Genomic DNA, 16,493 nt, shown 5'->3' with positions numbered 1-16,493 from the left:
GTGTTCGGAAATACCAAAACTAATTGTTAAGATTCTGAATTTGTATCATTAAATAAATATAATTAATCAATATATATAAGAATTAAATTATAATTTAATCTCCATAATAAATTTCTCTAATTAATTTTATAGTAACAACAAAGTACATTATTAAGGTTAATTATATGATTTATAATTCTAAAATTAAATTCAATTTTTTTCTTACATAATAATAATAATAATAATAATAATAATAATAATAATAATAATAATAATAATAATAATAATAATAATAATAATAATAATAATAATAATAATAATAATGTACAACATAAAGTATGATTTATAGTTTTAAAAAATTAAATTAAGATTTTCATGATAAAGTATGATTCATAGTTCTAAGAATTAAATTATAATTTGCTTAAAATAAATTATGAACTAATAATAATAATAATAATAATAATAATAATAATAATAATAATAATAATAATAATAAATATGATTCATAATTCTAAGAATTAAATTATGATTTTCTTAAAATAATTCATGAATGAAATAATAATAATAATAATAATAATAATAATAATAATAATAATAATAATTTGAATTTTATAAAATAATACAAATAATATTGAGAATCCTGGGAATGAGGAAAAAGAATACCTAAGAAAAGATAGGAATAAGAATCCTGGAAAGTTGCATTACTTTCTTTGTTTTCAGGATTTTGATTACTTTCCCTGTCTGACAAAAATATAACCAAACATAGGAATTTAATATTTTGGCATCAGATTACTTTCCCAGGACAGAATCCGTGCCAAACAAGCATGCCCTAAATGTAAAAAGTAGCGGCATATTGAAACTCACATAGTAATAATAATAATAATAATAATAATAATAATAATAATAATAATAATAATAATAATAATAATAATAATAATAATAATAACTCTAAATTTCATGAATCCTCAACAATTCATGTTTATTTAATTTCCACGATTATAAAAATAATAGGATTTATTATGTATCCATGTACAAGATTCGGTGCATTTGGATTTCATTTTCACAAAGAGTCAACCATTGTCATTTTCTTCACGTCTTAGTTGACATAATAATGTTCTGTTGTTTGTATAATGGGTATTTATACTGTTTCAGATAGGAACGAGGCATAAAATTATGTGGTAGTAAATTTTTTTGTTAAACAAAATTTATGAGTGGCATACCATGAGACTTTGAAATTCCACTTCTACTTATATATCTTGAATACGGCGTCTCTAATTCAGATTAATTAGGTTAGGTTAATTTCAATAGGACTTGACTATTGGAACTTTTAATTATTTGGAATAAGTGGTTTTTTCTTTTAGTTATAACAATCAGTCAATAATACATGCCATGAATAATGGGACGTAAGGAGTAACTTTTATTTTTCATTGTTTTCTAGTTTTTAGAACTTGGATCGAATAATGCATGATATAGTGTTTGCCTTGAGTCTTGAATGCGACAGGTGAAGCTATAGGAAACTATTCTTTGTGTGCTGTTGGGAGTTAATTTATTCCTTTGAGTCTTGAATGTGATAAGGGATTTATTAATCTACGTTCGTAGGTGTTCGTTAGAGAAGCTTGTGAATAATACTGTGATCTTTTATCAGAGCTGGATTAAATTGGTAATTGAATCAATAGATTGAATGCATGTGTTTAATTAACGATAGTACATCCCTAGGGTCAGAGTTGTTTATTATTTGATTTATCCTCGTTATTATTTGTTTTATGTTATTTTAAATTTCAATTCATCAATCTTTATTTTGTTGTTTGGATATTGTGAAAATCTGAATTGTGATTACTTAGAGTTATTTCGTTTATCAATCCCTGAGGATACGACAATCGGTTACTATTTATTACTATAATTGCGATGTATTAGCTGTAGTTTTCATTGTTAATAAAATAGTGATCAACCAGGTCACAAGCTCTTCATCGGTTTGAAAAGAATTTCAAAATTAATAAACTCGAGCTTCAAATTTTCTACTAATAAATCTCAAAATTACCATTATTTGAAAATCTAACTCTAATCTAATTATCTAAGCAGTAAGCATTCCAGGCTTTCCAATTCCAGTCGACCACTACCAGCCCTAAAATTTCAAAATCTCGTCATAACCAAAGGAGCCGCCGCTTCCATCTCTCTCGGCAACAACAAAAGCAGCGCCGCCGTTGTGACAACAACAACACAGCCGCCTTCCTCTCTCTCGGCCGAGCGGTCAATTTGAAGAAGCCACCGCCGTTGCTCACAACAGCTCCACCTCGGTCGCGCGCGTCAGTCCCTACCTAAGCCGAACAATAGCAATGAAGACACCGTTGGCCTTCCTCCTTCATTCACCCTCGACCCCGACTCACACAACACCATATCGCGTCAGTCCCCAATCTTATTTGTGTTTGATTCAAAAATTATGCTATGTGTGTGTGTCTCTGCTCCGAGAATGAAATCGAGCTCCAAAATCGAGCCAAGCTCGAACTCGAAATAAACGAATAACGAACCGAATTCGAACCAAACTCGAGCTTGATATTATATAGTCGAGCTCATTTTAAAGCTTGAATTCGAGCCCAGCCAAATTTTTGCGAACCGAGCCCCGAGCCTAAAGGTATTCGGCTCGGCTCAATTCGTATACAGCCCTAACTTTTATTAAAACTTGTATCATCTCAATTTATGACTATTTCTTAGGAGCGAGACAGTATATTTTTATAGTAATAACTTCTCATTTTACTTCCGAACCTCCAACTTTATTATTGAAAATAAAATATTTATGAATTGAGAAACGCTTCTTTATCTCACTAAGACCAATCTTGATTGTCCCACTTTATTATTGAACAACATTGGTGGCTGTGGGCATGCGGATGGGATCCTATATTCCACTATTTAGTGTGTACCACCGTGTATCACTCTTAATTTATTTAATTTATAATTATTTTTTATAAAAATAAAAAATATTATTATATTATTAACTCTAATTAATATTTATCACTAAAAATTTAAATTTAAAAAAATTATATACCCTAATTTTAAATTAATGGACCTAAATAATCAATTATTAATTCAAATAATTATAAATTCTAATTGGATGAGTGAACCCTTGTTAATTATCTTTTTATTATATTAAAGCATAATAAATTAAAATTAAAAAAAATATAATTAAAAATTATAAGAAATTAAAAGTAGTACATGTGATAAACGCTAAATAGTGGGACAGAGGATCTCTTCTAGCATCATGCGTGGGGCAGTGTCGTCAGCGTGAACTTTTAGTATAAATGAAACTGCACATATTTACGTTCACGGCTCCTGAGAGTACAATTGCCGCGGGAACACCACCTTCATTTCGCTTTTCCCTCTCTCTCTCTCTTCATTGTCAAACTCCGCCTCAGTGGGAGATACTGCTATTAATGATCCACCTAAACCACACGCAATCGTGATAACACTATTTTGTTTATTTAATTCTTTCTGTTTGGTATAACACCACCTAACGATAGCATCTCACCTCTTCTCTTTAATTTTTACCCTTTTCGTCTGCGATGCTTTAGCTTAATCTTTTCCGCTCTCTGTGATTACGCGATTGAAGGTTGGAATTTCAGTAGCCATAAAGAAAAATGGGCCTTTCTGATTGTTTTGGTGCATTTGATTCCTGCAGAGATGACACACCAACAGAAGAACAAGGTATGTAGAGTTACTTTTGCATCTGCGATCAATTTATATTTAATTTTTTGTTATTCAATTTTTTCCTTTTTTTGTGTGTTTGTTTGTTACTATAGCAAAATGTGTTTGAACACGCCTTCTCAATTTCAGTTGAGGATATTAATAATATTTTTTCAGAGTAAAACTGGTGAATGCCTCCAAAAGAAGAATCTCACCTTTTGTTATGCAGTAATATCTAGATGAATAAAAAAATGTAGGAAATGGAGGGAAAAAAGGGCAATTAAATTTATTGAAATTTGAGGTTTTGCTCCTGCCCAGAATTGATGTAAAAATTTGAATCATGAAAGTCAACGTTGACATTTGCAATTCGACGCAGCTTTTGTTTGAATGCTTATATTAATTTTGTGTCAGAAATCCCTACAAACAACGTGAGGCTATTCTCGTATCATACTCTGCGTTCAGCGACGAGGCTGTTTCACCCTTCCAACAGAATCGGCAGAGGTGGTTTCGGAGTAGTCTATAAAGTGAGCTTTACATTTCAGATACCATAAAAACTGCACTTACATTTACAATTACACCAAATTTCATCCATTTCTTTTAACACAGTCGTCAACTCCCCCTAAATTAATACCGAGGTGGGTGCTTAAAATGTCGACACGGCTTTACTAGCCAATGTAGTTGAATGTCTACGCCACTATGTGTCATTTCAACTTGTCACGTTGGCATTAATTCGTTGAAAATTGAAAACTGTGTGGAAATGTAAATAATTGAAAGTTTGTGTATTTGAAGGCATAATTTGTAGTTACTAGTATGATTTTGCAGGGTGTTTTGAGAGATGGAACTCAAGTTGCAATCAAGGCACTCTCTGCTGGATCCAAGCAGGGGATAAAGGAGTTCTTGACAGAACTCGGCACGATATCGAAGATCCAACACCCTAACCTCGTACAGCTGATCGGCTGCTGCGTCGAGGGCGACCACAGAATACTCGTCTACGAGTACATGGAGAACAACAGCCTCCACAGCGCCTTGCTAGGTAATAATAACCACAGAACTAGTATTGGCTCGACACGGCTAGGCCTCGACAAAGATTGTGTGATGCCGTTGTGTTTCAGGCTCTTCCAGTAAACGGGTCGGGCTGGACTGGTCAAGGAGGGCTGCAATATGTTTGGGCACGGCTGAGGGGCTCGCGTTCCTCCACGAGGATGCGGAGCCGGGCATAGTTCACCGCGATATAAAGGCCAGCAATGTGCTTCTTGACGAGGATTTTTGCCCTAAAATCGGAGATTTTGGGCTGGCCAAGCTGTTTCCTGATAATGTCACCCACGTTAGCACTCGAGTAGCAGGGACAGTGTAAGTGCACATTAGTCTCAACCTTAAAATCTTTTGTCTGAATAATCTGAGTATGGAGTCTGAAGGAACTGAACACCAGCCATATCTATGTGTGTTATTTCCTAACATAACCCTTCGACTCTTCTTTGTTTCTCATCGTCTAATGCAGGGGATATCTCGCCCCAGAATATGCGTTGCTGGGGCAGCTCACGAAGAAGGCAGACGTGTATAGCTTTGGGGTGCTCGTGCTCGAGATTGCAAGTGGAAGGAGTAGTAGTAAGGCTGCTTTCGGAGAGGAATTCTACGTGCTACTCGAATGGGTAGGGATGTGTTTCGTGTATGCGGTGATGACATGCTTGTGTTCACTGTCTGTCCTAACAATCTTTGATTTGTAACGATGGTGCAGACTTGGAAGCTGTTCCAAGAAGGCAGGCTCCTAGACGTCGTTGATCCGGATTTGGCCGACTATGCAGAGGATCAAATAACGCGTTTCATGAAAGTCGCGTTGTTCTGCACCCAGGCAGCTTCTCAGCAGAGACCAGACATGAAACAAGTGGTGAAGATGCTGTCCACGGACGTAGTGCTCAACGAGAAGCTACTAACGGAGCCCGGGCTGTTTAGGCCTCATGGCTCGGGTAAATCAGAAGGCGATAGCTTTGCTATCTCATCTCACTCGGATAAAGGCAAGGAGTCGGTTTCTCAGTTTAAGAGCTCAGCTCATTTAGATGATAATACTACACACGTGATCCCTAGATGACTCTATAGTTTTATGAATTCACATTAATTCTAGTATTAGTATATATATATATATATATATATATAGATAGAGAAATGATCAAGTGAGAATGCTATCTTTCGTGAGAATGAGAATTGATATGAATAAGTCAGTATATATAGTTGAATAAGTTGCTTATAGTGCACAAATAATTATTCAAACACTATTCATACATTACAAGCAGCTTAATTATTCAACACTATATATATATTGACGTATTCGTTATTCTCATTTCTCAGGAAAATACCTATTCTCATTATATATCATCTTTATCTAATGATACTCATTCTTTTAGATCTGTGAGTAAATCTGTGTTCATTTTATTTCTTGCAACATATGATATTTACATAACAAACTTCACTCTACAAAAGCAAACACACCTTGCTCCGGGGACGTGCTCGGAAGAGCAACGGGGGTGGTTTTTTCAGGTTGCTGAGGCGGCCGCTTGATCATGTGCACAGGTGGCTCGTGCTTGAGCTTCACGAGGAGGTGGCGCATACGAGAGAGATCGGTTGGCCTTCCTGCCTTGGGGCCTTGAATGACAACAATGGTAGGAGGTTTCTTTTCCTTGTTTTCCATCAATGGAACTTCTCTTGGTATAAGCTCAGCAATGGCCTTCCAGAAACTCTTGTCTGCCTCTGCATGGAACTTCTCTCTGCCTTCTAGAAACTTCTGCAACCCCACAGTTGAAGTTACACTAATTAGCCTATCTCATGACATAACTTGAGCTAATTAAGCTGCAAAACTGTATAAATTTTGAACCTTTTCCCTTTCCCTGCTGAGAGCTTTGCTATTCTCACGCTTGATCTTCCATTTCCTGTAGAACTCTGCTTTGTATTCATCGGCTTCCTCGATTATTGCCTTCAACGTCTCCTTCTCCTTCCTCTCCTTCTCCTCTAGCCGAATCGCGTTTTGTCTGAAAACAATTTTGCAGATCAAAAGCACCAGTACCACAAACGCGCGCGCGTGAGGTTTGGTATTTTTTAGGGTTATTGGCTTATAAACACACGAAGTTTATAATTATGAAGTTGCGCATAAATTTTAAAATTAATCATATAGTGCATGGACTTAAAATTTTGTTTGAATTATATCGAAGGACCGAAATTCCTCAAAATTCAAACTAACATGAATACGGAATTTTGTCTACGCTGACTTGAGTTGTGAAACATGATAATGTTGTTGAATTACTGTTGATAAGTTGATGTAATTTGGAAGAATATAATGGCATCCAAACAAAATAACAAATTAAAGTTCAAGAATTGTAAGACCTAGTATTATGCATTGATTGTATTTTTAGTATATCCGCCAAATATATGCGTTTTTTATTTTTAAACAATATTCTACACATAATTTTGACAATTTTACTCTACTTATTTACTATTACGGTTATTTCTTTTTGATGAAAAATGTGAAATACATATATTTTTTCCATTTATTAACTCTTTTCACACGTTTTCTTAATTAGAAAATTTTCCTCATGAAAGAAAATTTTCAGGATACCCCATTTTTTCACATTTTCATTATATTTTTTGATAATATTATCACAAGTTACAGATGTGATAATATTTTTTTATATTATATATTTTTATGATTTCTTAATTTTACTCTCAAAATATGGAGTATAAAATATCATTGGTCTATATTTCTACTTCTCTCTCTTTCATATATATCTCTTCATAATATTATAATTTCCATCGAAAAGAATACTCCCTCCATCCATATAAATATGCATGGGTAACCACGGCACGAGTTTTAATAAAAAGTTGGTTGAAGTATTGATAATAGAGAAACAGTCCCACATTGAGGGATTATTGATTATATTAAGAATAAAGTATAAGTTAAAAGGGTAAAATTGTAAAAATTATTTGTATGTTAGTGTCCAAAAATAAAATATGGATAAATTTGAGGGACGTACCAAAAAAGAAATTATGCATAAATATGGAAAGCGGATGGAGTATGAGATAAAAAGAGTGCGAACACTAAAATATGATGAAATATTTCCATCTTTTCTTTTTGCATCTTCTTAATGATAAAACAAAACCAAAGTGAACATATTCTTAATATACTTAACAATTCAATTTGATACTCTTTCTTTCTTACGAATACTATCAATAACTTTTTATTAAAACTCGTATAAAAAATTTTCATGCATTAATATAGGGGAGGAATGGAATACGTTTTAAGGCGTGTATCGATTTACTAACCTTCTCCACTCCCCGAGAGCGAAACCCTTCTCCGCCGGAGGCGGCAGAGTTGGTCCTTTAGCGGCAAACTCGCCGGCTTCAGACACCACCACCTCCGCTGGAGGCGGCGCCGCCACATAGCCGCCGCCATGAGGCGACGTGTCCAAGTATTCCTCCAAGCCTCCTTCGTGGTGGTCTTCATTAGTGTAGTCAATAAACGAGTCGAAACGCGACGAGTCAAAGCGCTGCGATGATAGCCGGGAGCCGTAGCCGAGCCGCGCCGAGTCTTCACTGATAATAAACTCTGATGACATCTCTCTATCTAGCGATGTCGCCGACGACTGGGATTGGTCGTCTCTTCGTTTTCGTTGAAAGAAAGTGAGATATTCAATACATGTATGCATCGAGCGGCGATTGCATGCGACCAGGCTCAGGTGAAAAGGTAGTACATGCCGCTGCTCCGCTTGTGCGCTCGCGAGTAGCCAATAGTGCTTTGCCATGTCAGATGCGCGCGTTAGCACTCGATGCATAGGGAGTTTTGTATTGTGCGCCGTGTGCCAACTGGAAGTTGGATTCCATGCACGGGTGACGTGTCAGATTAGTGCCTTAGTAATTTTTTAAGTGACAACTAGGATTTTTTTGTCAGCACTCATTGCGCAAAAAAGATAATAATAATGCGTAGTAATAAATAATACTAAATAAATTTAAAAAGATAATAATAATCCGTAGATAATAATAATGCGTAAATAATAAAAAGTTATTAATAGTAATAAATAAATAAATTTAAAAATTACAAGTGTTGACCTAAGATATATGCGTAGTTTCTAATTATAGATTGTATTTAATTTTTTATATAAAAAGAGCTTCATGAGTTTAATTCGAGTCAAATTTAAAAATAAAGAGATTAATGGAAAAATATAAATTGATCAAACAGCTATGTTGTACAATTATTGAAAATAGATTAGTGGCCATATTCGATAGCAACATTGACTCATTTAGCCAGCATTATTATCATTATTATTTCTTCTTTGGTCAAAGGTTTTTCATTTGTGATTTTATTTTTTTTATAAGGGGTAAATGGTAATAGCAAATATACTCCCTCCATCCCCAAAATAAGTTTCTCTTTAGGGACGGCACGAATTTTAAGAAAAAATGGTAAAGTGTATTGATAGTGGAGAAAAATATGTTATAATTAGTATTGTGAGTGGTGAAAAGGTGAAAAAGTGTTATAATTAGTATTGAGAGTGATGAAAAAGTGAAAAGTAAGAATAAATAAAGTATTATTAGTGGTGGGGTAGTTGTTCAAAAATGGAAAGAAAGAAAAATGAACTTATTTGGGGACGCAAAAAGAAAAAATATGAACTTATTTCAGGAATGGAGGGAGTATGAATTTGCACGCATATTTAATTTTGTATATGAACTTAAAATCATGCCTCTTTCATTTTTTTTTTCTTCTTCTAATTTTACATACAATAAATATTTTTTATGAATGAATATTAAGGCAAAAGTCAGAATTGTCTGTGTGACTAAAACATAAATATTTTTAAATGATGTAGTTGAACATTATATAAATTTTGCTATAAGAGCATCCGCAACACTGGTCATGGAGAGTCGGACCGAGTCGAAGGGTCGAGAGAGCCGCACACTGGTGCATGTTGGGCGCCTCGCCTGGTGCCAGGCAAAAACGCGTTGAAAGAAAAAATGTAAAGTTGTAGGTAAATGGGGGAAGAAGAATGAATAAAGAAAATGTTTAAGTACCATATTCCCCCTATCGATGGCGTCCCTATCACGTTTAGCCCCCTAGCGTCAGGGGGGAGAGTTGCCCGCTACCTGAACGTGGCTTTTTGGCACTAATTCCCCCCTCCCCGCGTTTTAACGGACGTTAACGCCGTTAGAAAAAATCATTTTTTTTTAATTCTAGGGATTCCGATTTCTCCTCCTCCGCCGTATCCTTCTCCGGTTGAATCTCCGCCGCCGCTGCGGACGGCGTGTATGACTCGCATGTAATCGAAGGCAGAGAAGCAGGCTTTCTTGTTGAAGGCTCTTGCTCCGTGTACCTTAATAATCTAGCACCCATGCGCGGCGGCGACGGGAGGCAGCGGCAGTGTTTCCCGACGTACTCGAGGAAGAGTAGCAACAATTTCAATTCTTAACGCGATAGGAAGATTATTTCAATTGACGGCGGAGATGGGATCAGCGAAAGTCTCCGCGGCGACGGTGGCGGGCAAGAGAGGGGCGATCCTTCAATCACCGGATCAAAAAAGAAAAAAAAATTCTAACGTCGACGTTAACGTCCGTTGAAACGCGGGGGGGGGGGGGGAAATTGGTGCCAAAAAGCCACGTTCAGGTAGCGGGCAGCTCTCCCCCCTGACGTTAGGGGGCTAAACGCAATAGGGACGCCATCGATAGGGGGGAATCTAGTACTTAACCCTAAAAAAATGACAAATAACGCCTAAATTCACAAACTTTGGACGAATTCTCATTTTTCCCATGACTTTCAAATATTAATTAGTGTAAAATACATAAACTTTCAATTGAGCATGATTTTTCCCATAAATTGCACCTCTCTCCCAGACAAAAAGCAAGATTCACATTCAAAAGACAAAGATTTTCTACTGCAATTCCAACGGCTCCACAAGAAAAGTATTAGACATTGACTTCTTAGTGTTTGCACGCAAATGAGAGTAAAACAAGAAACAAATCAAAAAATTAGGAAAAAATTAGAGCTATTAATTAAATCAGTGACTTAAACAACATTGTTTTATCTATTTTATCTGGCTGGTACAACACTACCTAACAATATACATACATCTTGCTGTCGACAAATTCATATAGCATTTCACTTATTCTCTTTCATTTTTGCCCTTTTCATCTGCGATGGATGGTTTAACTTAATCCTTTCCCCCTCTCTGTGATTACATGAGAGAAAGCGATTAAAGATTGAAAACTTAAAATCAGTAGCCATAAAAAAATGGGGTTTTGGTGCATTTGATTCCTGTAGAGATGACACAGCAACAGAAGAACAAGGCATGCAGTTGAGTTATTTTTGCCTCTGCCGATCAATTTATATTCAATTTTAATTTTATTCAAAAATTTCTTTTTTCTTTGTTTTTTACTATGGCAAAATGTGTTTGAACATGCCTTTTCAGTTAATATTTTTTCAGAGCAAATCCCTCCTTTTGTTCTGCACTAGTATCTAGATAATATTATTCAGCACATAATTCGTTGTTGCAGTTATATTCTCAAAATAAGCAAAATCAGAAGGGCAGTTTTCACGCAACATATTCTCAATTCTTTGGTATAATGAGAGATAAGTAAAAGGTATTATTATGTGTTGAATAATATACCACTTGTTGTAAATATATCTTCTAGATATATCTTATGTACGTGTTGACCAAGAAATCTCCCTAAAATCCTAACTTCCTACTTGTATAAATAGAGGCCTTTGGCTCTCATATTGAATACGCTCAATACATATTCTCTTCTCTATTATCTCATTTCTCTCTAGTTTATAACACGTTATCAACACGATAGTTCTAGTTCTCTCATCTCCAGTTCTAGTTCTCTCATCTCCCTTCGATTGTAGAAAGGTAATTCTATTTTATTTTTGTGTCATCAATATGTGTCAATTTTATGTGAATCATATAAGAGTGTAGTTAATTAAATAACTTCATGTCTATTTGATTTCACGAAAATCTCTATTTGATTTCACGAAATTCTCATATTATGTATGTTTTTTATTGAAGAAGTTTTAGGATTTTAATGGCTTGATAACCGAGAAACCTAGTTTGAGAGAATATGCTTTATTTGATTAATTGATTTCATGCACCCAATTGTAATTCGTATGGTTTTTAGAATCTTACATTCCATGAATCGTATATGTCTATAGCTATTACAGTCATGTTGTGATTGGAATGGCTTGTTGTGAATTGAAGTAATTAATATCTAATTGAGTGCTGATATTTATTTTGTCCATTTTTTTTTACCATGAATGAACCCTAATCAATAGAACCGACATAATTGACAAGCATCTAATTATATCACAGTTTGATTCTGATCCTAATTTTATTTTCAATTTGAAAGTTTTTATATTACTTATAGTGATAATAAAACTTTTAATTGATCGAATGTTTTTTATTACATTAATCTCATATATTGTTGAGGCTGCATATATTAAATGCTTTTGAGATATAATATATCATTGTTGACCTCTGAGATGAATTAAATTATATAAATGCTTTGGCTTTTCATCACGTTAATACTTTGGTTTATTTTATGTTAATTTATGTCAATTAGTAATGGGCTAATAAAAATGATGTAGTTGACATTGTTTTTTATTTGCAATTCTTATACACGTGAATACATATATTAAATTATTTGCTTGAATATATATTCTATTGCTTTTGTAATTTTATGTCAATTTATATTACACGTGACTCATAAAATACGTCTACTTTAATTGACTTCATTTTCAATTGAATTGAATATTATATAACCAATGGAGATCTTAAATTATTTTTACATATGAATTACTAATTTTTCATGTCAAATTTAGTGATTTTTATGTTCTTATTTCGAATATTTGACATGTTATATTCTGAAATATATTATATATACAATCTATTTTTTCAAAATGATCTTGAAAATTAATTGATGCTATTTAAATAGCACAAGTAGTATTCTTGAAGAATATTACATTCAAGATCTTGGTGCTATTAAAGTAACACAAGTAATATTCCTAAAAAAAATATTACATGCTTTTGAAGAGCAATTCATATTACATGCTCTCGAAAATTGGACCTTGAGCACAAGTAGTGTTCCTGAATAATATTACATTCAAGATCTTAAATTGATGCTATTAAAGTAGCACAAGTAATATTCCTGAAGAATATTACATGCTCTTGAAGAGAAATATATATTACATGCTCTCGAAAATTAGACCGTGAAGGTCAAATGCCGTAAAGGCCAAATGGTTGTACTCTTTTTCCCTTACTAAGTTTTTTCCTACGAGGTTTTCTTAGTTAGGGTTTTTAACGAGGCAACTAGTGTAATATATGCGTAAATATATACGTCTTGTACTCTTTTCCTCTACCGAATTTTTCCTATAAGGTTTTTGCGGAGAGGTTTTTAACAAGGTATGAACATCTATACACTAACATCATATGGAATCTTATGATATTTGTCTTGGTGATAGTGTCAATACACAAATTATTCTTCAAAAGAAGAAGTATTTCCTTAAGTTGACATTAGCTGAGGATAATGTTAACACAATATCAGGTGCATCAAACATCATTGAAGGCTTCAGAAGAGCTTGTATCATTTTGTCAAATGATACTAAATTAGATATTGAAAATGCCCTGTACTCTAGTAAGTCCAAAAGGAACTTACTAAGTTTCAAGGATATCCGCAATAATGGATACCACATCGAGACAATTGCAGAAGGTAGCAATGAATATCTTTACATAAATTCTTTTGTTTCAGGCTATAAGCTGACAAAAGAAAAATTAGCAACACTACCTTCTGGAATGTATTACACATTCATAAAAGCAATTGAGACAAACCATGTCATGAACGTAAAGCTCAATGATACAAAAAGCTTTAAGCTTTGGCATGATAGGTTTGGACATCTTGGAGCAACTATGATACGCCGAATAATCAATAATTCATATGGGCACAACACAAAGAATCAAAAGATTCTTTCTACAAATGAATTCTCATGTGATGTTTGTGCGCAAGGCAAGTTAGTCATTAGACCTTCATATACGAAGGTTAATTCTGAATCTCCATCTTTCTTAGAAAGAATTCAAGGAGACATTTGTGGACCTATACATCCACCTTGTGGACCTTTTCGATACTTCATGGTATTGATTGATGCTTCTTCTAGATGGTCACATGTATGCTTGATTTCTACTAGAAATGCAGCATTTGCTAGACTACTTGCTCAAAACATAAAATTAAGAGCTCAATTCCCAGACAATTCAATTAAAAGAATTCGTCTTGATAATGCTGGTGAGTTTACATCTGAAGCATTTGATAACTATTGTATGGCTATTGGAATTGAGATTGAACATCCAGTAGCTCATGTCCATACTTAAAATTGTTTAGCAGAATCGTTTATTAAACGTCTTCAAATTATTGCTAGACCATTACTTATGAAATCAAAACTCCCAACTACTGCTTGGGGTCATGCCATATTACATGCTGCAACATTAGTTCGACTAAGGCCATCAGCCAATCATGAATACTCCCCAATGCAAATTATCTTTGGCCGAGAACCTGATGTTTCTCACTTACGAACTTTTGGTTGCGTGGTTCAAGTCCCAATTGCACCCCCACAACGAACAAAAATGGGTCCCCAACGAAGACTTGGGATATATGTTGGATTTGATTCACCATCGATTATAAGGTATCTAGAACCTTTAACAAGTGATTTATTTACTGCACGTTTTGCAGATTGTCATTTTGATGAAATGACATTTCCAACATTAGGAGGAATAAATCTACATCCAGAAAAGCACAAAGAAATCTCTTGGAATGAGAAAAACTCATCACATTTTGATTCTAGAACAAATCAATGTGAACAAGAAATTAAAAAGATCATTCATTTGCAAAAGATTGCAAATCAAATTCCCGATGCTTTTGTAGATACAAGAAAAGTGACATAATCTCACATACATGCTGCAAATACTCCAACTAAAATTGATGTCCCTGAAGGACATATAGCTTTGGCAGCAAATGAGTCTAAAATTCGTCAAAAACATGGTCGACCAGTTGGTTCCAAAAATTCTATGCTTAGAAAAAGAAAGAGGCAAGATGGAAACCAAACAATGACGAAAATGACTAATCAACCAATGAAAGTGATATAATTCCTAAAGAATTACAAGTATCTGAAAATCATGACATCTCAATAAATTATTAACATCAGATACTAGAGAGAGAAAATATCATTGTTGATGATATATTTGTCTTTCATATAGCTCTTCATGTTTTAAATGAGGATCCTCAGCTAAAATCTGTTACAGAATACAAATAGATACTTGATTGGCCAAAGTGAAAAGAAGCTATAGAAAGGGAATTAAATTCCTGTGATAACCGGAAAGTATTTGAATATATAGCCCTAACTCCGGAATCTAAAATCCATGTTGAATACAGGTGGATCTTTATTAGAAAGAGAATCGAGAAAAATGAAGTTATGAGATATAGAGCAAAACTCATAGCACAAGGTTTCTCACAAAAACCAAGAATTGATTATGACGAAATATACTCTATTACTTTCAGATAGTCTGGCTGTGTCACAAAGGCTTGATATGCGCCTTATGGATGTAGTAACTGCCTATCTATATGGGTCATTAGATAATGACATATATATGAAAATTCCTGAAGGATTTAAAAAAATGCTTGAAGGATTGCAGTCAAAACCCAAAAGCATGTATTCAATTAAACTGCAAAAATCGTTGTATGGGTTGAAACAGTCTAGTCGTATGTGGTACAATAGACTGAGCGAGCATCTTTTGCAAGAGGATACAAGAATAAAGATATATGCCCTTGTGTTTTCATTAAGAAAATCGAAAGTGGATTTGCAATCATAGCAGTTTATGTTGATGATTTAAATTTAATTGGGACTCCTGAAGAGCTCAATAAAACTGCTGAATATTTGAAGAAAGAATTTGAGATGAAAGATTTGGGAAAGACAAAGTTTTGTCTTGGTTTGCAAATGGAACGTATCCGTGGATGAACGTTTATCCATCAATCCACATATACAGAAAAAGTGTTAAAACGCTTCTATATGGATAATGCATCACCAATGGTCGTTAGATCTCTTGATACTAAGAAAGATCCATTTCGACCAATCGAAGAGGGTGAAACGATACTTGGTCCTGAAGTACCATATCTAAGTGCAATTGGAGCGTTGACTTATCTGGCTAATAATACTAGACCGGATATAGCTTTTTCTGTTAATCTTCTAGCAAGATTTAGCTCTGTACCTACCTTGAGACATTGGAATGGTGTTAAGCACATTCTACGTTATCTAAAAGGTACCATTGACCTTGGATTATATTATCAAGAAAATTCTGATAATACTCTAGTGGGGTACTCGGATGCAGGATTTTTATCCGATCCACATGAAGCTAAGTCACAAACTAGATACGTTTTCACATGTGGTGGAATTGCTATATCAAAGAAATCTGTGAAGCAAACCTTGACTGCAACATCCTCAAATCATTCTGAAATCATTGCAATCCACGAAACAAGTCGAGAATGTGTATGGTTGAGAAATGTGACGAGTCATATCCAAGAGTCGTGTGGGTTAGTTTCATCAAAGGCCAAACCAACTATTTTATATGAAGACAATGCTGCTTGCATCGCACAACTCAAGGAAGGATACATCAAAGGCGACAGGACAAAGCATATTTATCCCAAGCTCTTCTACACACACGACCTTCAAAAAGGATGGCGATATCGACGTTCAACAAATTCGCTCAAGTGATAATCTGGCGGACTTATTCACCAAGGCATTACCAACATCGACATTCAAAAAGTTGGTACACAAA

General features: G+C 34.5%; 2 protein-coding genes across 4 annotated transcripts; one reads left to right on the top strand and one right to left on the bottom strand.

The window, feature by feature from the left end:
• Positions 1–3,261: 3,261 nt before the first annotated feature.
• On the top strand, positions 3,262–6,052 carry LOC131022628 (cold-responsive protein kinase 1). 3 transcript variants are annotated; one of them, XM_057952133.1, is made up of 6 exons: positions 3,262–3,675; positions 4,066–4,178; positions 4,477–4,687; positions 4,767–5,004; positions 5,153–5,303; positions 5,390–6,052. In XM_057952133.1, the coding sequence occupies exons 1-6, from the start codon at positions 3,609–3,611 to the stop codon at positions 5,738–5,740; spliced, it is 1,131 nt and encodes a 376-aa protein (XP_057808116.1). In that variant the 5' UTR covers positions 3,262–3,608; the 3' UTR covers positions 5,741–6,052. The 3 variants fall into 3 exon arrangements, with proteins under 3 accessions (XP_057808116.1, XP_057808117.1, XP_057808118.1); XM_057952134.1 differs by lacking the exon at positions 4,066–4,178 and having other exon boundaries at positions 3,304–3,675; XM_057952135.1 differs by lacking the exon at positions 3,262–3,675 and having other exon boundaries at positions 4,464–4,687.
• A 4-nt stretch (positions 6,053–6,056) lies between these two features.
• Positions 6,057–8,447, bottom strand: LOC131022629 (clathrin light chain 2-like). Its single transcript, XM_057952136.1, has 3 exons — positions 7,963–8,447; positions 6,521–6,674; positions 6,057–6,430 (listed from the first exon to the last, which is right to left on the bottom strand). Exons 1-3 carry the CDS (start codon positions 8,439–8,441, stop codon positions 6,116–6,118), a joined length of 948 nt encoding a protein of 315 aa, XP_057808119.1. The 5' UTR covers positions 8,442–8,447; the 3' UTR covers positions 6,057–6,115.
• Between the last annotated feature and the right edge of the window lie 8,046 nt (positions 8,448–16,493).

The sequence above is a fragment of the Salvia miltiorrhiza genome, chromosome 4 (assembly GCF_028751815.1).
Source record: "Salvia miltiorrhiza cultivar Shanhuang (shh) chromosome 4, IMPLAD_Smil_shh, whole genome shotgun sequence".
In the NCBI taxonomy this organism is placed as follows: Eukaryota; Viridiplantae; Streptophyta; class Magnoliopsida; order Lamiales; family Lamiaceae; genus Salvia; species Salvia miltiorrhiza.
The sequence above is the reverse complement of the archived record's forward strand: the minus strand, read 5'-3'. Positions and strand labels throughout refer to the sequence as shown.

Coding starts and splice junctions, on each gene's coding strand:
- LOC131022628 (XM_057952133.1), top strand. CDS start 3,609: ATGGGCCTTTCTGATTGTTTTGGTGCATTTGATTCCTGCAGAGATGAC. Junction 3,676..4,065: donor CACACCAACAGAAGAACAAG/GTATGTAGAGTT, acceptor ATTTTGTGTCAG/AAATCCCTACAAACAACGTG. Junction 5,304..5,389: donor TCTACGTGCTACTCGAATGG/GTAGGGATGTGT, acceptor ACGATGGTGCAG/ACTTGGAAGCTGTTCCAAGA.
- LOC131022629 (XM_057952136.1), bottom strand. CDS start 8,441: ATGGCAAAGCACTATTGGCTACTCGCGAGCGCACAAGCGGAGCAGCGG. Junction 6,675..7,962: donor GCTCTCGGGGAGTGGAGAAG/GTTAGTAAATCG, acceptor AATTGTTTTCAG/ACAAAACGCGATTCGGCTAG. Junction 6,431..6,520: donor TCAGCAGGGAAAGGGAAAAG/GTTCAAAATTTA, acceptor GTGGGGTTGCAG/AAGTTTCTAGAAGGCAGAGA.